Source organism: Acomys minous (assembly GCF_964271855.1).
Source record: "Acomys minous genome assembly, chromosome: 8".
In the NCBI taxonomy this organism is placed as follows: Eukaryota; Metazoa; Chordata; class Mammalia; order Rodentia; family Muridae; genus Acomys; species Acomys minous.
In genome coordinates, this window is record NC_140489.1 from 106,065,298 (window position 1) to 106,091,687 (window position 26,390).

Sequence of the window (26,390 nt, forward strand, 5' to 3'; positions counted from 1 at the left end):
GCTGTGTGTAGCACAGGTATATGACTCTGTCACGTTACTTTAGTGTCCAGTGGCAGATAGTGATGCACCTGCCCCTGTTCTAGGCATGCGGCACTATGATCAGCGGGTCCCCCAAACCAAGCTCGTTGGTGGTCTGTCCTAGCTGCAGAGACGGGTAAGGCACCCATGAAAAGGGAGGAGGAATTACCTCTTATGGCGAGTGTCTGGGACAGCCCGATTGCTGGGGATCCGCTCGCTCTCCCGCTGGTTGAAAGCGTACAGCTTGTAGGGGTCATCGCCAACGCGCCACTTTTTGGCATTCAGATATCGCCGCTCATCAAACTGCTCCCACAGGTCATCCCAATCTGCATCGGAAGGCTGTGTGACAGGAATGGAAAGTCTGTGAGAAAGGCTCCCTGCCCACCACCAGCTCTCATCCGTCAGCAGCTGATCAGAGACTGGCCTTCTCCTGGAAATGCAGAGCTCAAGCAGGGGACCAGGGATGGAGCATCGGCAAAGCTGTCAGCAATAGCAATCACATACAGAGCAGTGATAATATTGCTACTGCCATTTATGGAGTGTCACATACCAGGTACAGTCCTGGAACCGTAGCTCCCATGATCTCATCTAATCCTTTCACAATTCCTCAGGTTTTTCAACTTACATATGTGAGAACAGTCCCAAACAAGCACTTTCCCCAAGATCCATACACAGGAAGTGACAGGACCTGGACCTAAATCCTGAGAGATCATCTTCTCAGGACATGTTGTAAGAATACATGATGCAATAGCATAGACCAGGGGCGTGGGGGGCGGGGGGGGGGGGCGGTGCCACAAACACTATTCTTTCCAGTGTGTTTCAGGAGAGGTAGTTTCCGGAAGTATGTCATTAATAGACAATGGTGTATGACCCACCAGACACCTTTGTCTTTTGTTTCTCCTGCCTAAGAACCTGTGGCCACCTTTAGGAAGCATCAGTGGGAGAGCAAGTAATAAGTCTCAGTGTGTGTGTGTGTGTGTGTGTGTGTGTGTGTGTGTGTGTGTGTCTGTATGTGTCAGTGGGAGAGCAAGTAATAAGTCTTTGTGTGTGTGTGTGTGTGTGTGTGTATGTGTGTGTGTGTCTGTGTGTGTGTGTGTCAGTGGGAGAGCATCAGTGGGAGAGCAAGTAATAAGTCTTTGTGTGTGTGTGTGTGTGTGTGTGTGTGTGTGTCTGTGTGTGTGTGTGTGTGTGTGAGAGAGAGAGAGAGAGAGAGAGAGAGAGAGAGCATCAGTGGGAGAGCAAGTAATAAGTCTTTGTGTGTGTGTGTGTGTGTATACAGGACTTCAGAATATGGAAAGTGACTTTTATATTTCATATGCAAACTCTGACCAGAGTACAAAAGAAGGGACCCTAGAAAGGCCACCAGCCTGGCAAGTAGCAGGTCTCAAGGCTGAGCTTAGTCTTCTGGATTCTTCTGACAGGATAGACAAGGGGCTGTCTCTCCATCAGAGCCCATTGATGCCTGGTCTGCCCCACCAGCAACAAATCCACAGAGTCTCTCCACCCAGCTCCACCCAGCTCCACCCAGCTCCACCCAGCTAGCAGGGCTGAGCATCCTGCCCTCAGCTTGACAGCTGCTTCCTGAAAGATGTTACCACTCTCACCATGAGAAAGAGTACAAACACCCAAACCTTTCAACTCCACTTAAAGAACAAGTGCCACGCCTCCATAAGGAACTTCTTGATGGCCTCAAATGGGATGGCTGATGACCTGAGGCTGGCATTGCTCATCATATGACCCTAATAGTCAATAAAGCGTCCCACACAGCACACATCTTAAGGGAGAAGACATCAGCCATGCTGCCACAGAATTCTAGCTGTTCCTTCACAAAGACACCCAAGCAGGAGGCTCGGGGTAGCCTTAGTGACAGTTGCATGGGCTCCGTGGCAGGTAAGAGGGGCTACGCCAGTCTGTACGCTCATCTCAGGCACTGTGAGATCTTATCTGGTAATTGATCTCTCCCTTCCTCTTTGTTATCTCTGTTTGAAACAGCCTCGTCCTCTAAGAGCATAAAATGAAGCCCTGGAAACCAGTGATTTTTATCCAATAATTGATTTTATTAGTGTTTTATGATACTGCAAGCTCCAGAACATGCTAGCAGGAAAACTCAGGTAGGCGTGGGAAACCTGCAAGCTGTGCTGTGCAATGTTACAGCTTAGCAGCTGTCACCTCTGGTTGGAACATCACCCCAGGGTGACCTTGACATCCGATTCTCATGGGAAGGGTCATGGAATTGTCTCCTGCTGGCTCCCTGCCAACCTAATTCATTATGATTCTCTAAATAAGTTGTAATCCCCCACAGTGCTCTGAGCTAAGGAGGAAGAGACAGTAGTCCCTGTCCTAGAGAGGCTCCAGTTTGTGTATTGGCACACTCTCGCGCGCACACACACACAGATACAGATACACACACACACACAGGGGGGAGAGAGAGAGAGGGGGGGGGGAGGGAGGGAGGGAGGGAGGGAGAGAGAGAGAGAGAGACAGACAGACAGATAGACAGACAGAGACAGAGACAAGGACAAGGACAAGGACAAAACAGAGACAGAGACAGAGCTGTACCACACTACAAGGTGAGTTCAACCACACAAGCCCATTTGTTTTTTACAGAGTGAAGGAAACAGAGAATAGCTCTTAGAATTAGAGTCAAAGAGTCAGATCTTGAAGGATGGGTGGGGAATGTATAGCAAAAGGCAGAGAGGAGGTAGAGTGTAGTATAGACTGACAGAACCAATAGCGCACGTGTGTGTGCAAGAATACATAACGCCAGGCTTGGTGGCATAGACCTACAATCTCTGTGACCTATGAGGCTGGCTGTACCTGTGCAGGGCCCAAGATTCAATCTCTAATACTGGAAAAAGAAAAGAAAAAAAGTTTAGAGATTATAAGGAATTTGCTCATGTACTTATGAGACTACAAGATCTGTTGTTGGTCACATCCCCAAAATGTATTTGACCAAATCCCTGGGCATCCTGTGGCCCAGTTATAATGGTATAAAATTAACTATGCAGAGGGCATGCATAAAAGAAAACTCTGGAAAGTAGGCCATAGGGGAAATGGTCCTGGCTTCATATGTGGGGTGAAGTATGAGGAAAAGAATTTGCATACAATGACCAGTTGGGGAATGACCTTGATCTATCCTGATGTCTGGACTGGGGTCTTATGACTGAACAAACAGGTGGAGGACCAGGTACCCATGACAATGAGAGGGGAGAGGGGATACAACCCTCCTCCTGGGCCTTGTCCCAGGCTATATGCCATCTGCATCAAGCAGAGGCATAGAGCCATAAGGGCAGGAGGCCAGAGGTTGCTTGCCCTAGCTCTCTCCACCCATAGTGCAGCTAAGCATCCCTGCCGTCTCTGGCAGGCACTGTCTTTTTTTTTTTTTTTTTTTTTTTTGGAGAAAGTGCTGTGGAGACTCAGTTGGAATTCTGGCCCCAGAATGAAAGAGCAGCAGCCAGCTGGCAGGACAAATCATAGGAACAGTCAGTAGGAGGCAGCCTCGGAGGGGACTGTTCCACTCAGGATGCTTAGATGCCACATGTGTGGGGCTCATTCACAGCTTGCTGCACTGAGACCCCCTCAAGGAGGACAGCCTGTACTGGGAGCTGATCTTTCCCACAGGTACATCCGAATGTATTATAGAATGGTGAGGGGGTCTTTGGAAAGAAAGCTAACAGTCCCATTTTATGTTGTGTATGTGCACATGGATTGCCACAGATTCCTTACAGGATCCCCGGCTGTGCAAGGGAGGGGCATCTGCTTAGAGGAGTCAGGTAGATGGTTTGCCCAAGCTTGCAAGGGTGACTTCATTCTCCAGACCGAGACAACAGAGTGTAAAAACACTTTGTAGCAAAGTGACAAACTGGGTTCCACAAGGGGCTCAGAGCCCATGGAAAGCCTTCTGCACTGCGACAGTCCTCTCCATGATGGCTTACTTCCACATTAAATGTGTACTGACAGCTACTCCATGAAATTCTGCTCCCCGGGAGCAACGCTTGCCACGTAGCACTTATAACTCACTCCATTTCACCCTTCTTGCTCTACCCTCACCATTCTCAAGAAAAGCAGCATCCCTTAGAAAGTACAGTGTAGACCCTGACCTGGAAGCTATTGTAGGAGAGGGTCTTCACCTCACTTAGCAACTGCTGCAGGGCCATAAGTGCTTCCAAAGGTCTCTGCCTCTGGCTTCTCATCCTTGATGAAAACAGAACAACCACTCCCTGGTGCTGTGTGTGTCTTACTGGTGGCAACTGTGTGCAAGGCCAATAGCTTATACCCCTTTATCTCCCCTGTCCTAGTGTAGTAGATGTGCCCTGTCTTACTTGTACTACATGAGAAGCACATCTCAGACTTATGTCTACAAGCAGGTGGTCTAATCCACCATCCTCCCATCCCTAGGTACCGTCACATTATCCTCAGGCAATTGCATGCTCTCCAGTGCAGCTTTGACCCAAGTCTTGCCTTAGACGTTGGAAGATGCTTGCTTGCCCAAGCAACGACATCACTGATCAGTTTCCCATCTTTGCTGTCCTTTTAAAAAATTCTTTTAGATTTATTTTATGTTTATGATTGTTTCGCCTGAAATGCATGTATGTGTGCCACGTGTGTCCCAGGTCCTTGAGGTCAGAAGAGGGCATCAGGTCCCCTGGAATTGGAGTAACAGATGGCTGTGAGTGATTGTGCGGGTGCTGGGAATCATAACTGGGTCCTCTGCAAGGGCAGCCAGTGCACTTATTGGGCCATCTCTCCAGCCCCAATTTGCTGACTCTTGAATTCTCTACCTTGGTCTCTGGTGATCTGTCTTTCTCTCTGTGTGTCTGTCTAAAAAATTCTCTATCTCTCTGTCTATCTCTCTATCTCTCTGGGGGAGGGGGGATGGGAGAAAGAAAAGGGAAGGAGACAGATTTATGTTAAGAAAACACTTCACGCCTGTTGACTGGCAGCCTAAGGCCAAAGGCAGGCTTTGCCAGCTGAAACCCTGAGTACTTTCTTTCTGGGAGAGGCAGAGGTCAGTCTTCATCCCTTAAGACCTCCAAGTGCCTACCTGAAGCCCACCCACCCATACTTTGGAGTAGAATCTGCTTTACTCAGAGGCCAGCAATTTAAGTGCTACTGTCCTTCAAAACCAGCTTTGGAGACACATCGAGAATAGTGTTTTCATCACAAGTGCCTGACCCCAGTGGCTTGATAAGTAGCCCACAAAATTAACTATCACAGAGCCTCTTGTCACGGCCTCAGAGGGAAGTACTGGGTGCAGAATGCTTCAAGTTATTTCAAATCCTTACAGATTTAAAGTTCAATAGAAAATTATAGTCTGTTTCCCAAATGAGGAAAATGAGACAGTGTGAGGACGAATGATCCGCCCAAGTTCATAGAAGGGTTTGTTGTCCAAGCCTGAACTAACCCCCCACTTTCACAGACACTGTGTCTAAGCCAGTTGTAGGCCCATCCTGCTCACACCCAGGCTGTTTCCAGGACCCCAGTCTCCAGCTCCAAAGCCCCCTGCACCTGGCCAGTTCTGCTTCCTCCCAACTCCATCAGAGCAGGCCAGATGCTCCCCTCCTTGCCAACCAATAAGCTACTAGCACCTCAGTTTGGGGTGCACTGCTGGGCTGTCTGCAAGGAAAGTCTTCATTGCCCATTGAGGGGCGAGGCTAGGGAAAATACAAGCTGCTGATGCAAGCAGAGCTGCGGTGGCTGAATGCCGAACTAGGAAAAAAAGTGTGAGGCTGCCCTGAAGTTAAAGATCTCTGAGAAGTTAAATCTGGGCTCCGAAAAGATGGAAGACACCCGATTCTGGTGTAATTAAACCTAAGAAGGGGATGGTGATGACGTATAGATGAGACGTGTACTTGACTCCCAGGAGATGGAAACGTATATACTAGCTACGAGAAAGGGCCTCTCAGTTAGACCCTGGCACTCCAACAAGGTTCCAGTGAAGAAGAAATTGAATGAAAGAAGAAGAAAAATGGCCACTGAAAATGTCACCACTGCTGGCAAAAGCAGCAGAAACTACCTGTACACAGATCCTCCAAAGTTCCAGATATGGAAGTTACCCCACAGAGCATAGCACCTGCCCACCTACCTGGAGTCTCAGCGCAAGTACAGCTGTAGATAAAATAGGGGAGAAAAGATAGCAAAAATGAAATACAAATGAAACAGGTAGATCTGACAAAGACCAAACAACTTGCAACATAGAATAATGAGAAATGTCGACAATATGCCAAACCCTGTAATAAAAGAACAAGTTATTATACTTATCAAGTGGGTGGGCCAGTTATATTGTTCCCCCCCCCTTATAAACAAACAAACACCCCTGAGGTTATAGGGTTCACACAAATAGGACTCTCAGATAGTATCTGTGTGCCCCCACCTCTCTCTGTCTGTCTCTGTGTCTCTACTCCCAGTGTGTGTGTGTTTGTGTGTGTGTGTGTGTGTGTGTGTGTGTGTGTGTGTGTGTGTGTGTAGATTGGGTTCAGCATAGGGCCTCACGGTCCTCATCTAATACTTTTGATGCCAACATTGGCATCTCTTCCATATCACTAGATGTGCTACTCAAACACGGCTCAGTCAGTCCCTCTTAAAAATAAGAAAGTATTTACTCATACCTACGCTCTCATGCAGCCAGCAGGAAGTGACCTTGCTTTTACAAGGGCAGCTGGCAGAGGGAAGAGGTACAGCACAACTCCCCGTGCCGTCCACGGCACTGAAGTGAATCCCAGCAGAGGCAACGGCCCGAGAAGAAAACCACAGTGGGGAACACACTCATGCCGATAGTTAGGACACGCTCCAACCAAGTAGAAGCCAGCCAGCCTCGCTCAGCACCCTTACCAGGGGACAGCACATCAATTATGGATTATTAGATCATATCTTCATTTTCATATTCCCTCCATGTATTATCACCTCTCCTTCTCACTGGAATTCTGTCTTGGGAGTTATTTAATTGATGTGCAGAAATCTAAATTTAATTTATTATGATCTAACTCGCTTTAGAAGCCAAATTACCCTGCACTGGAGAAGGATCAAGTCAATATCCCACTTGGCTTTCTATTTATCTTCCGTGGGGTTTTCTCTCCTTCTCCTTAGTGTTCGTTTTATCTCAGGTGCTGGCCATAAATTTAAATTTTCCTCAGAATTATGCAATTGCCTCTTCAATATTATAGTTTAATGGTTCATTTTAATTATAGGAGCATCACTCCTTAAAGAGACTATAGACAGAATGGACATATAATAGGGGAGGGAAGACCAAATGAGGTAGCATATGATGCAACAGGGCGAGTTTGCCTCCGTGTGGCTTTAACCACTTTCCTCCTCACCGTCGTGAGATCAGCTACCTTCTACCTTCTGTGCATGTTTCTAGCCTTTGAGCTCTTGGTGGGGAAGGGGCAGGGATAAGCTAACTGAGTCACTGAGTCTACTCCAACATTGGCTTTCCTCTTAATTTGAGTCTTATTTAATCACTGACAAGAGCAATCCATCCTTCCCCTCCCCTCCCCATGGTTACCCCATCTATGTGCTCTCTGCCCACATTTCTACTGCACACCACATGGGAATACAATGCAGGGGGAAGCTTCCAGGTTCCAGGAAGTAGAAAACTTCCAGCAATTATTATAATTGCCTGCAAACCTCCAAATGTGAACTATAATGTGATTAGCCGAATGGATAGAAGCCCAGTTTTTGTTTCTGGAACAGAGCAGGAAAAAACTCACACAATGTGCACCCTATATAGAGTTTAATTTGCTTACTAATTAGCATGACAGGGGTTGCCATCATAGCCAAAGCCAGCATGATGGCAAAGAATGGCTCCCGGCACGCGCCGGGGCACGCGATTGCAAATGCCGATGGGTCTGCTTCTGTTCTCCAAGAGCCGTAAATGCCACCACCAAGAGCTAAGCCCAAAGCTCCCTTGTGAAGACAGGTGCTGCTAGTTGGTTGTCATGTGGCTGAGGAATACATCCCAACTGCAGGTCCACATCAGAGAGCTGGCTCTGCTCACAGTGTCTAATATCCATCAGCAACTGGGATCCCTTATTAGAGACTGGCACGGTAAGTTGTCCCCTGGAACTTGAGAAGTCCCTGCCATCAGGAGGGATGATCTGTCCATTACAGGAGGTTGGTATCGGAGAAAAGTGTGTATTAGGAGGACTGCCAGTGCTCAGGAGAGATCCAGAAGGGACCGGATGCAGGGAAAGAGCAAGAAGTGGCCTGGAGGGTAGCCTCCATCCGGGGGGAGCTGAGTGCAGAACCACCATTTCTGGGACACACAGCTGAATTCTTCCGGACAGAAGATCACCACATCAGCAAGGAGATGGCTCTAGAAGGCTGATGCTGTGTTAGCCTTTCAGGGATTGAATATGGAAGGGAACAGGAGGGCAGATTCGACAGGGATGGCCAGGGAGCAAAGCCAGCAGTTTCAGCAGGGGCAGGGTCTCTTAGTCAGAAGCCTAGCTTTTTTGAAAATTTCTTCTAGAAGGATTTTTTTTTAAGTAAAATGAAACTTTGAGTTTCTTAGTGAGGAAAGTGTTCTCCCTTCAAAACTCTGGCTTCTCTCACCTCCCCAGCTTGCTGCAAAGATCGGACAGATCTCTTCGGGCACCATCAGAAGAAGGCTCTTCAGCAGCAAGAACCAGCTTGTGAGGACCAAGAAACTTTCAAGGGGCCCTGGTGAACCAGTGTATCTGGTAGAAGTCACAAATGAGCAGAACTCAGGGTCACCGGGAGCAAAATTGTGAGTGGGGGTGGGTGGGTGGGGCGGGTCTTGGTATCACCACACACCTGCCTAGTTATGTGGCTTTAAACTTCGCTTTGTGAGAAAGCCAAACCAACAGGAAACATGCGAAGTAAGAGCTGTGGCCCCTTGTTCGTATTAACCCATTTTTTTTCCTGGAGGAATGCAGGTCAGAGTGGGTGTTAGTACCAGGGAGTATGAGACGGCAAGTGAGGACACACAGCTCAGGCGTAGCGCTTGACGACAGCCCTTGACGTTGCTTAGCATCCTGTACTGTAGGCCAAGGCTATCCTGAGAAACACTTCCCCTTCATCTCTGAGCAGTTACTTTCTCTCTTCCATCCCAAGGGCAAAACTAATCTTCCCAGAGCCCTGCTTTACGGGGACCACATCAGATCTCAGCCATGAGATAAGATATGAAAAGTCTGGTGGTAAGACACAATGCATATGCAACCTAGTTCTCCTGTCAACGTGGCTGTGGTTACTGTTATTCCTCCTGGAGACTGAATGCTAATGGGGAGAGGGGAGAATGTAATTCATTTTCTGCCAGTTTCTGTTTAGCTGCTGCTTCCTTCCCTGGGCCAGCATCCTCTGACAGCATCCTCAAGCAACTGGATGGCTCAGCCCACTGTCCAGCTGTGGAGAGTGGTCATTATTAATGTGAGTTCTTCCTGGGGCTCAAATCTCTATCCCAAACTTGGGTTTGAGCACAGTGCCATGCAAATGATAAGACAAGAGACTATTTTAAGAAACTAATATATGAGGTTATTATCCGCTCAGAAGGCAGATAGATAGAGCTTTGTGCTGTCTTTTTATATACTCAGTGTATTTAGTGGCGGGAGACGGGGAGGGGGGGCTGTGATGGATGAATTTGAGGAATCTCAAGGACAAGAACAGCAACTGGACATGCCTGGGAGCCTGAGATCGCTGAAGGCCAAGGGACCTGGAATTGGGGCTGTGCTTGCTTTCTGGTCCCCTTCTTCCTGTGGACTTGACGGCCCCACAGGGTCTTGTTGATGCTTCCTGGATTTTGCTGCCATGCACAGGCCTACAGCTGTGCTCACCAAGAAAATGACTGACAAGCTTTGCAGTCCCCCAAGTTTCAGTTTAAGCTAGTGTGTGTGTGTATGTGTGTGTGTGTGTGTGTGTGTGTGTGTGTGAGAGAGAGAGAGAGAGAGAGAGAGAGAGAGAGAGAGAGAGAGAGAGAGAGAGAGACTGAGAAGTGAATCCTAAGCAACTCACATGTTAAGCAAAAGTCCTACAACAAAGCTACATCCTCAACCCTCAATTTATTTTGTTATTTTTATTTTAGTGCTGTGCATGCACGCACATGGATGTTTGTAAGTGTATGTATAGGTGTGTGTATTTTTTTTTCTTGAAACAGAGTCTCTCACTAAGTTGCCCAGGCTGGTTCTGTACTTACTCTGTAGCCCAGGCTGGCCTTAAATCTTCCATCCTTCTGCCTCAGTCTCCTAAGTACCTGGGATTGCTTTACTACTGTACCCAGCAAGATTCCTCTAGTGGAAGAAATCAAGATAAGAAGTTATAGGAAGCTAAGCTAAAGGACTGCAATTACAAAAGTGACAAGTTCTAGGCTAGACACCAACAGGATGATGGCAGAAACCAGGGAATCCTTACATAGCATCTTCTACATGCCTACTTCTTAAAACTGTCACTCCTACAAATACTCAGGGTGAGCCTGGGTACCTGCTAGTACTTCGTTTTAATGAAGAGGCACCTGAGTGTTCTAGAGCTAAAGTGACTTGGCTGAGACCACATAGCAAGCAAGCCAGGCCACTGGGTCTAGCCACCCTTGTCCAGGATCACCCATTTAATGGGGGTGGTGGTGGCATTTCCTTGCCCAGCACCCGAGTAGGAATAGTATAGTAGGAAGGTGGCAGAGGGAGGGGGCTCTAAGTACTCAGTGCACTCAAGGGCCCTCTGCTAAACAAGCCACAGCTTCCCTCAGCCCCAGGGCAAAGACCCCCTCCTCCCCAGAAACACAGCACAAAAGAGAGTTTTGGAGTTAAGTGCTCCCTAAGCCCTGTCACTCATTCCCCAAAGGTGACATTAGCTGAAAGCTTCCAGCTCTCAGGGAAGCAGAATGTGTCCCCTCTCTCTATGCCTCCAAAGTGGAGGATAGATCTCCCCAGATACCGAGTGCTGCAAGGGCTTACAGCCTAGTGCATTTTTCTCTCAGCTTCATAAATAAGGTGACATCCAGATGCCCTCTAGCTCCGTCAAAACTAGGTCAGCCACTGAACATGGAGGTGTGGGCTGCAGCGAGTGACTTTGAAATGACTTTCTCTCTCGGGACTTCAGGAGGGCTGTGGGCTGCCTTTTCATAGAAGGGGCTCTTTTTATGTCAAAAGCAGACCCACAGTTCCCAGACAGCACGCCTGCTGAGTCTGGATTGGGGTGGGATGCCTGTCTCAGGCAAGGGGAAATTTAGTGCTGTGGATGATACTGCAAGTGACAGTGTCAGTAAGCTGAAAAACTGCAAGACATCCTCATAAGCCTGTCCCAAACACTAAGCATCTCCCCTGCCCAGCCAACCTGCTTCCAGGACGTCTCATAGGAACTGTCAAAAGACGATTTATGAGGCACTGCTTATATAAACAACATTCTCAGGGGGCATTTCCCTCACCTTGGGAAGCACCAATAGCTTCTCCCCAAATGACATGCTTGTCGCCATCCATCCTTGTCCAAAGCCTGTGTTCCATCCTGGCCTGTGGTAGGGAAGTCTCAGGCTAGTGAGACATTTAAAATGGACCCCTCCAAGACACGAACTCAACTTTTTTTTTCCTGCACAGTGGCTCCCGCACACCACCCACTACAGTATGGAGTGCAGGCTCGCTATTGAGATGCACTGGGAAGTGAGTAATGACTTTACCAGGGACACTTCCCTTTGGAAAAGAAGTCACTACAAGATCCCTCTAAGCAACCAATGCCCTTAGTCCGTTAACATTAGAATCCTTAGCTGCAGTCAGGGGACCTGAGGTGTCCCTCACCTCTCTGTCTACCTCTGTCCTCACCCTGGACTCCCAGAAACAGAAAGGTGGGGCTCGGTGGCTCACATCCAATCCACCCAACACGACCTACGTGTTCTGTTCTGCCTCATGAGGGACTGTTGGGTCTCAGATTACATCTCCTCTTCCCAAGGGAAGGAATCTGAAGCTGATGTGATGATCCCCACCCTCAGGTTCCTCAATGTTGCTCTGCTCTTGCCTCTCCTTTCAGAATCGCAGGTCTACTGGAGTGTGGGCATCCTCCTCGAAGCTGGTGTCCTTCTGTGAGCTTTTCAATACTACCCGTGCTCCCCATCCCCACCCCAACTCCCACCCCCAGCCTGACAGTCTCTGGAGCTCAGCCCAAGAGCCTCTCCCAGCACATTAAACATTAAGGCTTTCCAGGCAGAAGTGATGGTTGCGTTTTCTCACTGTCTCTGAAATCAAGGCTGGGGAAGGAGGCAGGGAGCGGAGGTGGTGGGAGGGTGTGGCGTGTACGGAAAGTAGGTCATTAGTGGTAAAGACTACAATTTTCAGTCAGTTGTTAATGCTCTGTTTATATGGATTTCTTCAAATGTGACATTTTAATGGCATCATAATTGTGTGATTACAGTGCAGTCGACACCACTCAGGGAGGAAGGGCGATAGGGACTCCAGAGACCTGCTGGGGAAGGCGGCTCCCTACATGGTTGGCTGGGGCACCCTACCCAGTCAGTAATACTCAGACCAGGAAGGTTGAAAAGCTTGAAAATTGGCTCCCCAAGGGCCAGTCTGCTAAACAAGAGCCATTGGCTCCCAGGAAGCTTTCATATGGCTTAGCTCTGGGACAAAAACCAATGCTCCAGGCTGCAGACACCTGACCTTGGGGCTCACCAATAACAAGCTACACTGGACAGCCACTCATTTGCTCACTTTCTTTTATACACATCTTTACATATGTTTTTAAGCCTTTAATATACTTGGAAGGAAGGAAAAAGGTTTATAAATATTCAAAAGTAAAAGAACAAGGGCCGTGCTAAGGAACAGGAGCTAACATTGATTGAGCACCTACTGGGTGCCCAGTACCAAACTACACAATTGGGTTCAACCATCTGCCCTGACATCTGAGCACCATGCCTCACCAGGCAAGACCTCTTTCAATGATCCTGGTTCCTGGCTCCTGACTCCCAGGATCCCTCGCTTGGCTCTTCTTCCTACTCTGGCCTCTCCTATGCCTCCTTTGCCAGTTCTTTTCTTTATTTCTTTCATAACTGAGCCTTCCATACATGAAGGATCCCAAAAAGATGAGAAATGTTTTGTTTTGTTTTTGTTTGTTTGTTTGTTTTGTTTTTGTTGTTGTCATTGTTTTTGGTTTTGGGATTGTTTGTTTGTTTGTTTGTTTTTGCATGTGTAAGCTCTGGGTCTGTATTATGTAAAGAAGGTCCACCCAAGGCATGTCACCTTGAACAGGTTCCCAGTGTACCCCTGGTCTGCACATCACTATTGGCTTCATCAACACTTCTTCAAGTGAGGATGGAGCACCACCATGAAGCAGTCCACGTCATCCATCTGAGCACTATCCTGGGCATATTCTTCTCCCTCTCTTTCCACTTTACCATGATCACTTGAGCAACCCAACCTGACAACAAGTGAACAATTGGTCATGATTATCTCCAAAACAAGGTTCCATCCTTTCTTTCCGCCATCTCTTCAACCATCCCAACCACCAGCTTGGCAGCAGGGCCCACTTCTCTCTCTCTCTCTCTCTCTCTCTCTCTCTCTCTCTCTCCTTCCACTCTGAAGTCTTCAGTTCATTTTCCAAAGATGCATTCTCAGGTTTGTCAGTGGCCTACAGTGCACTGTAGCGTCTCCCCTTTTCTTGGGCCCCAAGACCCTGCTTGCTCTGGGTCTATGAACACCACAGCCTCTTTGCCTCTTTCTCTCCAGATGCATCAGCCTTCCTGCTGTTTGTAAAGCTCTCCCACTTCAGCCTTCTACACCTACTCAGCAGTCTATCTAGACTGTTCTTTATCAGATCTGCTCCTCATTAATCAGATTTGAAATGAAGCATTCTATCCTTTAGACTGGCTCCATGGATCTTCAAGACTGAATGAAGTCCCGCCTATGCTTCCCTAGAAACTTGCCCACGTCCTTTATAAAAATGACAACTGCAGTTGTCCATGGTTGTTTTTTCCGTTATGATAGAAAAACCCTGACCAAAAGCAACTAGGGAAGAAAGGGTTTAGTTCATTTTCAGTTTACAGCCCATCATCAAGGGAAGTCAAGGGAGAACCTCAAGGGAGGAGCTTCAAGTAGAAACCACAGAGGAATGCTGCTTACTAGCTTGCTCCCTGGCTCACATTCAGTTACCGTTCTTATACATCCTAGTCCCATCTGTATAGGGATGCTACTTCCAGAGTGGGCTAGGCCTTGCTACATCTATTAGCAATCAAGAAGATGCCCGCTAGCCAGGCCCACATGATCTGATGGTGGCAATTCTTTAGCTGAAGTTCTTTCTTCTCAGGTGTGTCAAGCCTGCCAAGCCTTATGACAAGCAAGATTAGCCATTACAATGGTCTATACCAGGAACTTTGTCTAGTGAAGTGTGCCATGGCTTCCTCCTTGATGGTTGCCATCATCTTTGTGAAAGCAGCAACGTATCTTTTTTCAATTACCATTGGCATCACCCTGGGGAACTGAAGGTTCTTCAATATCTGTTTCATAAGTGACCCTCCTGGACAGCTGCCCTGTAGAAGCCCTATGAGTCCAGGACAACCTGGCAAGAAAGAACTTGCAATGGTCCTGTATCCAGGAAGAGGAGACCAGCAAGTAGAGGCTCAGCAAAGAGAGATTCAAAGAGGAAGAGTGTTGGGACCCAGGTCTCCAGGTGGACCAAATCAAGACTGATGAACATAATGGAGCTATGAGATAGGGAGAGAGGGAAGAAAGAAGGAGGAAAAATTAAGAGGAAAAGAGAGGGAAGGGAAGTAAATATTCAAGAGTTGTTGTCTGTATTTCTCTCCTGACCCTAGATACTTGACAAACTCTTTTCCCCATCTAAGGAAGCCTTAGCTTCCTATTCCCCAACACTGTGATATTGATTTATGGATCTAGCAGATTAATAAAAGGCAAGCACAGGCACTGTATACTCTAAGCACAGAGTAAACAAATAGTTGGAACTTTACTTGTTTGCTAAGTAAAGATACACTGTGTGCCCAGGGGCGAGTTCACTGGTGAGACAGTTCCAGAAGGTGCTCATATGGAGAGACCAACATGGCAGCCAAGAAATCAATGAAATTCTCTTTTCTTCCTCCCAACTGCCCCTTTGGGGAGCCAAGCCAGTTTCCCAGCTCTGCCAGACTCTGCCCATCCTACACTGAGCACATTAGTGAGGCTTGCACAGGGACCCTGTAATTGGTCCTGACTTGCATATCTAACAAACAACACCCTCCACCCCCTTTGCAACTTTAAGATGTATGTTGCCCAGACATGCCATCTGGGCCCCAAAACTTGCCTCTAGAAACCTACTTGGGAAGTGGAAGGGGGACTTGCCTAGAAGCTGGTGGTGCTGAAGTTTGGGCAAGGTAAGGAAGGATAGGGTTGTCTGCTTGTTCACCAAGCTTTACACCCCTAAGTGCCTCAGCTTCCTGATACACACAAGATTTTCTTCTCTTTGCAGGACTGGCTGGCATGGGCATTTACTGTGGCCCCTAGACCTGTATCTCATTTTTTCACTTTGCTGTTATAATGACAGTTAGCTTAATCCTGGCACCCATACATAAGCATCCCTACATGGCACTCCCTCTCAAGGGATTCAGAGTAAACTGAGCAAATCTGCTCCCTGAACCCCCTTATGCCATAACACTCAGTTTGACTGTCTGTTGATTGGGCTCTCATCCTTAAACACATTTGCTTTGGCATCAGGATTCTAATATTTGTCTCTGAAGACCATGCACTTGGTAGGGAGGCTGAGCATCCCAATGAAAAATATCCACAGCCTTGGATCAGCAGTGCCCCCTCCCAACCCCCAACCCCGCCACAGCCTTACACTGGCCAAAGGAAGTAGACAGACACAGAATGCCCAGGCCACCAATTCTGCCTTGTGGAGGAAATGAATCGGTGCAGATACGGTAGGACAGAGATCAAGGATACATTCATCCTAAATCAGGGTAAATCAGCCAGGATGAAACTGCCAGGAGGTTATAGGGAGGCAGGTAAGGCTCGGGAGGAAACAAAAGAACACAAGAATGGAGCACATCAGGCATAAAATCAAAAACATCACCACACACAAAATGAAAACTTCAAACTGGAACAGGAGGAAATGACCCAGATAGGCTTCATGCTATAGAATTATTTAGTGTGAATTTAATAATATAAGAGCTGAAAGATTAGATGATAAAACGAAGCAGCGAAATAAAGAATTTTTTTAAAAGATGGAGCCCAGCAGAACACTCATCCGGGACCAATACATGCAGAAACTCCAAGAAACAGAGCAGGCGCGGCAGGAAATCTAATTACTGATACCAACTAAAGGGTTCTAGTGCTGGCTTTGCCACCTCCGTGCGGCAGAACCCTGGGCAAGCCACTGTAACTGCAGAAGAGGAAGGCTGGAGTCATTGAAGTGAACATTAGGGAGAAAAACCTTAATAGGAGAGCAGAGATGATCTGACATTGGGGAAACCACGAGCCTGAAGCAGGGGGATCGAAGGCACACACGGCATAGCATCCATATTTTTTGTTGAGGCTTCTAAAATATATGAAGAACAGAATCTGCCCATTAGTGGAACAAGACAAGCTCCATAAGGAAAAAAAATGCTATAAAATAATTGACATGAAGGCATTTCCAGGCTTGAGGTTCAAGAGCCTAGAAATCCACGAAGCCTGTGGGCAGAACTAGCGAGTCACCAGTAAAAGGGAGAGTGTTCAGCTGGCTTCCACCCCAGCTCCCTCCCCCGGGTAGCACTGCTTTTCAGAAAATAATGAGGCGATATACACAAAGAGAACTCTAGTCAGGGATCATAACAGTTTAACTTGAAGGGCTGAAGCTTGGGCCTGGAGACAGACTGGCATTCCTATGACCTAGGGCCTCTTGGTGATAGCAACTATATTAGATCAGTTTTCCATAACTGTGATGGAAGACCCGAGACAATGAACTTACAGATAGAAAAGGTTTCAGAGATGTAAGTCTGTGGTCATGGGGGTATGTAGCTTTGGGGCTTCTTATGAGGCAATATGTCAAGGTGGAGAGCAAGGGATAGAGCATTTGAGGTAGATATTGAGAGAGAACCAAGAACCATAGCCCCAACTTCCCTTCAAGCATGCACTCCCAATAATCTAATAATCTCCCACTAGATTCCACCTTTTAAAGATTTGCATAACCTCGTCAACAGTGTCATGGGCTGTGGATCAAATTTTTAACACATGAGCTTTTGGGGTAACACTCAAGATACAATCCTGAGCACCGCCTATGGGACTGTTTGGAAGAATCAAGGCTGCTGTCATCTATGAGTGTCCTGGAATGCCCTCCTACCTGATATGAGATGTAGGTAGCCCATAGGCCACAGGTTGGACATAGATATAGATATATAATAACACCCAGTCAACAAATAGATGGGTTCAGTGTGCAAAACCCAAGAATGGACTATAAAACAGAAAATCTATATTTCATGTGAAATCCACAGTAAAGTCCATAGTAAAGGTCATGAAATGCTATGAAAATGTTCACTATTCTGACAGTCTAAAATTACTGATAATTCAAACAAGTGGCTTTAAGCTTTTGTGACAGCAAGAGTCTCCAAAAAGCTGTTGATAAAGAGTGAAAATCAATAATCCCATGCTTTCTCAAGACCTGGGCTCTGGCACATGGGCTCTATACCCATACCTACCCTTATCTATTTATGTGGTTTGGAGAAAGCTACATAGTCTGTTAAGCCATAGTTCCTTCGTCTGTAAAGTGGGGAGAAGAAGAACTCTCCCATCTGAGGACTAAAGACAAATGCCATATGTAAAAAGCAGACATGCCACAGTGGCTGTCCACTAAGAGGTGAAGGAAATGAAAGTGAGGGCGAAGGCCAGAATGAATGTGAGCATCCCTTCTATACACACACACACACACACACACACACACACACACACACACACACACACACAGAGAGATACACATGCATGCACACACAGTGCACACACACACACACACTGAAGGAGAAACACTGCTGGATTGGACAGCTAGTAAGCAACTCTGGACTCAGTGAAGTCCCGTTCCTCTGTCCCACTGCTTCAAGGGGAGCAAGGGGAAAGCTTACCTCTTGGGAAGCCATTGGGCCTCCCATTTCAAGCCAGGCAGATAGCAAGCTCTTGGCCCCACTGGCTACTTGGTATAGGGCCTCTCTCCCTATGGGTCCAGCTATGATCTCTGCCTGGCCATATGATCTCTGCCTGACCACGTCAGGGATGGCACTTGCAGGAATGTAGCGCATATGGTCAGGAAGCTGATGTATCAATTCACAGACCCTAGTGTTCTGACCTTGAGTGAGTCAGTTAAATACTCCATGTCTGCTCCCTTATCAGAGAAACAAGAGGGTAAAAAACCAAAAGCTGTCTCCAGTGTCTCTGAGATTCCCTTGTCTACAGAGTTCTGAGTCAGCTGTGTCCCCATAACAAGTCTTGCTGCCAAGATTATTCAATAAAGAGAGGAGAGGGAAGGGAGAAGGCAGGGAGGGAACAGGATTACAAATTAGCAGATAAGTGCATGAGAAAAGAAGGCAGTGAAAGGCTAAGGCTCTGCTACTGAGTTCCTCTTAAAGAAATACCAGCTTAATCTCTTCCATGGAGAGCTGAGAGTCAATGGCCTCCAATTGTCTGTGCAGAACACCCCAAATCCAAGCCTGGCAGGAGAGCTACAGAGAGAAAGCAACTCCACTTTATAAAAAGCTGGGAAGGGTACGACCTAAACCCAGGGGGCTAGTTCATAAGGAGAATCAAGGTATCCGCATAATCATTCTGTATAAAGAGGACAATGGTAAATGATATCAGAAAATATGGAAGATGCTACTGCTGCCAAGTGACGGAGTTAGTATCACCAGCAGTGAGGCATGGATATTGTGTGTGCCCCAAAATGATGTGATAAGAAGGGTTAAGTTTATATGCAATATATATATTTACAAAATTGCATAACTACAGTCTGGTCAAGAGTAAATATCAGAAAAACCCAACTGAGACATATTCTACAGAGAAAATGGTAGTACTCTATAAGCAACAAAGTCACCAATGACAAGAAAGGATGGAAAATGGCCGACAGAGTGGAAGAGGCAAGGAGGTCTAAAATGTTCAACATGGGAATCTGAAGTGGCAACTAGGGCCTCAGGGATCACCCCACCAGACAAAGCTAGATAAACCCTCCATGTAGGCTGAAGGGTAGACCTAGCAGATGGAGGGTGGGGATGGCATGAGTCCATTTCTGTACCAGGAACAACTGCAGAGCAGGGCCAATAGTTTGTTCTTTAACCATCTTTCATTAGCATGCCAGGGTCGCCACTGCAGAACCCCACAGATGTAGGGACTAACACTCTAGAGATTTACTTCTCATAGTTCTGCAATCTGGAAGTCCAAGATCAAAGTGTCAGCCAGGATGGCTCCCCACAAGGCTTCTCCCCTTGGCTTGTAGATGTCCAGTTTCTCCCTGTGTTTTCCCATGGCCCTTTCTCTGTGTTCACATTCCTAGCACTTTTCTTTATGGACCCTTACCTCCTTCTTTGTAAGGATGCCAGTCCTTATTGGACTATGTTAACTTTAAATTACCTTCTATTTTATTATTAACCTATCCTGCAGCTGTTGAGTTTTCTCTTCAGGCCCCTTAGTTACCTCCCTATAGACCATATTCCCAGAGATAGTAACAAGGGGGACAGGGGCCTAGAATTTCAACACCAACCTTAAGAGGGCACAATCTTGTCTATAATATCTCACCATGCAAGATTTCCTAGGTGTCAGAAGGTTCATATCCCAGAGAAATGGAAGCTGAATATAAAATGGACTGTCTGGACACCAGGAAGCTTACCACAGCAGACACTGTGCTTTGGCTTCACTTGGGCCCTTTCCATTGAACCTATACACCTATCCCTCAGCTCCAGAGAGTGTTGCTTGATCGATCCTCACAGTTGAGGTCTCTCTATAGAGACCTGACATTCTAGAAGTCACTCTGGGAGCCAACAGTAGGAACGAACTGCACCAACATCTGGGCAATCTCTGTTTCAGAGCTGCCCTTGAGACTAAGCCAAAATGCGTGTCCGGCCAAGTCCAAAATCTTTGCACAGCATCTTCTGCCTTGTCTTGCTTTTCTTCCTTGCGTTCATCCAGAGAAGGCTCAAAGTAACTCCCACAAGGCTCCCCTTCTACAGAATCTCACCTAAGACCCACAGGAACAGTGGCTGATGTGCAGTGACTACTCACTTGGTGGCAGCTATATAACGACACTGGAGCTAGTCTAGGTTAGGAATGCTGGACCCGTTGTTTAGTGTAGCCTCAAGATGACTGCAAGTGACACACAGGAGGGCTGGGGATGGGTGAGCTCAATGAAAGATGGTTATAGAACAAGCTTCAGCAGATTCTTGAACCAGGGGATGTCCGGCCCCATGCTCCACCTATTAATGCCACTCCTTTCCACACATCCGTTCCATACATTCTCACAAAAGTTCCTAAGACTCGAACCCCTGTCCATCCCCATGGTTAGCAAATGTGTCTTATCTTTTCTTGTTGTGCCTGTGATAAAAAAAAAATTGTACTACAGAAGCAAGTTAAGGAAGAAAGAGTTTATCTGGGTTCATGGCGTGAGGGACCATCCCACCACAGCAGGGAGGACACTGTGGTGAGAGTGACTATGTGAGGTAGCCAGTGTCTGCAGACAAGAGGCAGGGAAAGATGAATGCTGGCACTCTACTCATCTGCTCCTTATTTTTGTTGTTGTTAATTTATTCTTGTTATATCTCAATGGTTATCCCATCCCTTGTATCCTCCCATTCTTCCCTCCCTCCTATTTTCCCCTTATTCCCCTCCCCTATGACTGTTCCTGAGGGGGATTTCCTCCCCCTGTATATGCTCATAGGGTATCAAGTCTCTTCTTGGTAACCTGCTGTACTTCCTCTGAGTGCCACCAGGTCTCCCACCCCCCAGGGGACATGGTCAAATATGAGGCATCAGAGTATGTGAGAAAGTCATATCCCACTCTCCACTCAACTGTGGACAATGTTCTGACCATTAGCTAGATCTGGGTAGGGGTTTAAAGTTTACCACCTGTATTGTCCTTGTCTGGTGCCTTAGTTTGAGTGGGAGCCCTGGGCCCAAATCTGCCTATCATAATGTTCTACTTGTAGGTTTCTAGGACCCTCTGGATCCTTCTACTTTGCTATTCTCCGATGCTTCTCTCATCTAGAGTCCCAATAGGACGTCCTCCCCTCTGTCCCAGTTTCCTGGTAAGTGAAGGCTTTCATGGGACATGCCCCTTGGACTAGTATGCAGATATAAGTGAGTATATACCATTTGAGTCTTTCTGCTTCTGGGTTAACTTACTCATTATGATCATTTCTAGCTCAATCCATGTATCCACAAATTTCGGGAATTCCTTGTTTTTAATAGCTGAGTAGTATTCCATAGTGTATATGTACCACAGTTTCTTTATCCATTCTTCTACTGAGGGACACTTAGGCTGTTTCCATGTTCTGGCTATTATGAATAAGGCTGCTATGAACATGGTAGAGCAAATTTTCTTGTTGTGTGCTGGAGCATCTTCTGGGTATATTCCAAGGAGTGGAATAGCTGGGTCTTGAGGAAGCCCTATTCCCATTTTTCTGAGATAGCACCAGATAGATTTTCAAAGTGGTTGTACTAGTTTGCATTCCCACCAGCAATGAAGGAGTGTTCCTTTCTCCCCACATCCTCACCAGCATGTGGTGTCACTTGAATTTTTGATCTTAGCCATTCTGATGGTTGTAAGATGGAATCTCAGAGTTGTTTTGATTTGCATTTCCCTGATGACTAAGGAGGTGAGCATTTCTTTAGGTGTTTCTCAGCCATTTGATATTACTCTGTTGAGAATTCTCTGTTTAGTTCCAAGCCCATTCCTCAATTGGGTTATTTGGTTTGGTGGTGTTTAATTTCTTGAATTCTTTATATATTTTGGATATTAGACCTTTGTCAGATGTAGGGTTGGTGAAGATCTTTTCCCAGTCTGTAGGCTGTCGCTTTGTTCTCTTGACAGTGTCTCCTGCCTTACAGAAGCTTTTCAGCCTCATGAGGTCCTATTTGTTAATTGTTGACCTCAAGGCCTGGGCTGTTGGTGTTCTGTTCAGGAAGTTGTCTCCTGTGCCAGTATGTTCCAGGCTCTTCCCCACTTTTTCTTCTAAGTGACTTAGTGTCTCTGGTTTTATGTTGAGGTCTTTAGTCCACTTGGATTTGAGTTTTGTGCAAGGTGACAATCTTGTACAATAAAAGGTGCTCCGGAGAAATCTCCATACCTGATCTCAAACTGTGCTACAAAGCAATAGTAATTAAAACAGCATGGTAATGGCACAGCAACAGGCAGGCTGATCAGTGGAATCGAATCGAAGATCCAGATATGAATCCACACACATTTGCTCCTTTTTAACAAGGCCCAGGCCCTGCTTTAAGATAGGACACCCACAGCTAGAGGGAATTTTCTCTACTCAGCCAAACCTAGATGCGCCCTCTTAGTCACCCACAATAGTGTGTCTTCTAGGTGATTTTTAAATCGAGTCAAGTTGGCATCAATATTAACCATGATAGTAGGTAGGATCCATTCTGGTCCACTACAAGCTAGCATCTGCCACCTAGCATCTGCCTGTCATCGCCTATCACCTAGGTTAACACACACACACACACACACACACACACATACACACACACACACACACACACACACACACACACACACACACATTATTGTTTTTAAATTATCTGTATTATCAGTGGGCCCAGCTAGTGATCAATTAAGACACTGACACTTGTTATATTTTAAAATAGCCTTAGTTAACCTGGGGCAGGGCAGACATTAATCCTCTAAATTACTTCCCATAGTGGGACAAGCATGGGATCCCTGCCCCAATCCCATGCCATCGGCTCCTAATAACTTTTATCAAGCTACCTCCCATCCATAATCCCAAATGCTTGCCAATGTTCTCCATCTGGGCCAAATTCTCCATCCACACCGGCCCCGTGTTTCTCCTCCATCTAACCCATGGTGGCCTTCTTCTCCTCCTTGGGTCTTTCTCCTTCCTTCTCATGGCAGTCATTCTTCTTCTTCCCAGAATCCTCTCTCTCCTTCTTGGGACCCTTAGCCACACCTCTATCTCCTCTGCCAGGTAGGATGGCTCTTATTAATCAAAAGGTGGGTCACAGAGACAGCAAGCAGTAATTGGCATCAAAATACATTAGACCACCCCCAACAATTCCCCTTTTCTGGCTAAATAGAAGGTTATTTCCTTTATACACAGTAAGTACAATTATAAAAAATTATAAAAACCAATAGATAAGACTTACACACATAATGTTTAATCAAAAGGTATTTGGCAGCCTTGCAGAAAATATTATCCATTTTATCTTGGTGAGTTTAAAGTTTTGAATATCTATCAAAGCTCAAATCTATCAACCTAAAAGTATCCATCTAGATATAAAAGTATTTTCTTAATTCCCAAACAACTGAGTTTAATTTTAAATCTATCTGGTCTTCAACCCCATCAGAGACTTGAGAAGGAATAAATTTAACTACCTATGTAACAGGAAGTGCAGGTTGGCAGCTTCCAAAATGAAAAAAAAAATGATAGAGACCATTTACTGCCTTCACAGACACCCAAAACTCTCTAAAATGTTGGAGCATCATCTTCAGCCTTCTGGCCCAGTATATCTGACAGACATATTTGTGAAGCAGGAACCATTGAGGACTTGCTTACCCTGTCTTGGCAGAATCTGGCGGTCAACTCTGCCTGCATCCAACTGCACCCATTTTAGGCAGAACTCTGTCTGTGGGAGAAACGAGGACATTTTTTGTCCTGTGGCTGTTTTGCCACACTCAAAGCCATCTCCACAAGGAGGTTTTTCAATGCTCAGCATCTTCTTTGTGCTAGGCTGTGTGCTGCCAGGAATTAACCTGTCTTATTGCCAAAGAATCCTTAAAGCAATAAAAACATTATTAAATGCCATATTCTGTAGGTCTCTGAGGTTTTTGAAGACCATATCTAACTATTTTGTCTTATCTATCTGTAATCATATCTGTTAAGCCTAGCATGTATAGTTCTATATTTGACATGACCATGAATTTATCAACAATTGACTTGTATTACTTAATTATCCTAAACAGTCTACAATAACACTATCAGACTATTGGAAGTAAACCAAGTATTAATTGAGCTGTATGTGTACAATACTTCATATTAGAGTAGAAATATAATGGGTGAAGAATAATACCAAATTTGAATTCCATTTCACTGTATCAAGATTAAACCTACTTTGTATCAATATACAAAATTCTGTATCAATGAATGAAAATTAACCCTATTTGTGAGTAACAATTAAGGCCTCAAGTTGAGGAGTAGATTCAATAATCTACTTTTTGTCCGATCATCCCTACATATCTCTATGCTCTCTTTTCTTCCATCCCCCAACACCACACACACACACACACACACACACACACACACACACACACAGCAGGGGTGGGGAAGAGAGAGAGAGAGAGAGAGAGAGAGAGAGAGAGGGAGAAGGGGCTGGGAAGGGATAAAGAGCCCACAGGTCCTAGCAATAGGAATGCCCCAACACTTTTGCAGCCTTAAAGCCATTTGAATGTGTTGTAAATAATCCGTACACCCCGGTATCCATTTTGAAAACATTTACATAGTTTCCTACTGAGAAAAACAGAGATCTTTCTTGTTACCTGCAGAGGACTCTTCTGGATCTCAGGCTGGTGAAGTAAAGCTCTTGAATCAGATGCCTGTGCTGCAGAGTCTGAACACCAGGCGAGCAGGAAGGGAACAAAACCTTCCCTTCTCTCTACTCTGCAAGGAGAGGACCCTAGCGACCCAGTTTGTCTCACCCAGGAGTGTGACCGTGCTGCACAGGGCACTGTGGATTGCCTGAGAATGAGGGCACTTGATGGAATTAAAAGGCAACCAATTTTAAAGTGATTAAGCAAGGAAAGGGGGATTTAATGATCAGCTTTTACCATTGTGATCTGACCGAACCCACTGGCATGGAGACTAATGGTTTAATATGTTGTTAAACAAGGGTGCGACGTCTGTGTAATAAGGGCATCTGCAGTTATAGCGACAAGGGTAAAATTACCCTCACCACAGGCCCTTGGTCTTGGGGGTGGCACTGCAGTCATTTGCTAATGGAGACCAAAGCCAACCATTCAGCACTTTCCAGGCCCTGGTAGAAGTGGTTTCCATGTAAAGAAAGGGTTTTAAAAGGAAAGCTCTTTGGGGAATAAGTAGAGGCCAGCACTAGCAGATCTGATGTTGGCACAGTAAGAACTAGTTTTGGGAGACCAGGAAGAAGACTCACTGTGTGTTAACTTCTTACTGAGAAGGCCAGAGTGCTACCAGGACTCTTTTTTAAGGTACTTGGCAAATGACATTTGGGATGGGGGAACTTTGTGGATGGATTGACAAAAGTGAGTATAGTCCCCTGAGGGTGTAAGGGCAGGATTGCAGTCATGGTGCCATGAAGAAAGTACAGCCAGATCCAAGATGGCGACGCCTAACCAACCTTGTTTGATCAGCAGGACAGCAGTGACTATTTAGCAACCTAAAGACCAATCTGAGAACCACAAAACACCAGTACTGGTGACTCATAGGTGAGAGGGGTCCAAATTGTGTGGCAAAACCACAAAGTCTCGGGTCACCACAGAAATTGCACGCAGCCTCTGAAGGATGGTGCCACATGCCTGGCTGGTGGGCAGCTTCTGAAATCCCGGGATGCAGTGTGAACCTTGCCTCACAAAAGTACCAGCATCTGTGGACTCTGCCACTCAGCAGGTACCACAGTTAAAACACAAGGGGGTCTGACCTCAGGTAACCCAGAAAAGCCACAGAAAGCTCCCAGGGGGTCTAAGCAGCCACCAGGCACCTGGGCAAGCACCACACACCTGGCTAGCTGGCAGCTCTTGAACTCCCTAGGGTGAAGAGCCAGCTGGAGCCTACAAAACACCAGGTCTGTGGATTCTAGAACCTAGCAGACACCACATTTAGGAACTTCAGGAACACTAGTGTATCTGACCTAGGTCACCCAGCAAATCCACAGGAAGTTTCAAGGTCCAAGTAGGCACTGGGCACACACTCCAGAGACATTACAATGGGAAGAGGTCAGTGTAAGAACCCAAGCAACAATCTCCAGGACCATTTGACATTACCAGAAACCAGCAGTCCCTCTACCACAACAAGTTGACGCACAAGAGAAGGATTTCAAATCTGGGGTTACGAAAATGATAGAGACCTTAAAGGAGGAAAATAAAACCCTCAAACAATAATACACAAAAAAAGAGATGAAAGAATTGAGCAACTCACTTAAAGAAACTACAATCAAATAGGAGAAGGAAATGAATAAAAGGTTTCAAGAGCTAAAAATGGAGATAGAAGATATGAAAAAAAAAAAAAC

General features: G+C 46.2%; 1 protein-coding gene across 4 annotated transcripts in view; it reads right to left on the bottom strand.

Moving 5' to 3' along the window:
• Positions 1–26,390, bottom strand: part of GALNT14 (polypeptide N-acetylgalactosaminyltransferase 14) — a 241,282-nt gene that overhangs the window by 83,418 nt on the left and 131,474 nt on the right. For all 4 annotated transcript variants that reach the window (XM_084792926.1, XM_084792928.1, XM_084792927.1 and 1 more), the window contains exon 2: positions 188–357. In XM_084792926.1, the coding sequence (XP_084649052.1) occupies positions 188–357 (170 nt within the window). The remainder of the gene's footprint in view (positions 1–187; positions 358–26,390) is intronic.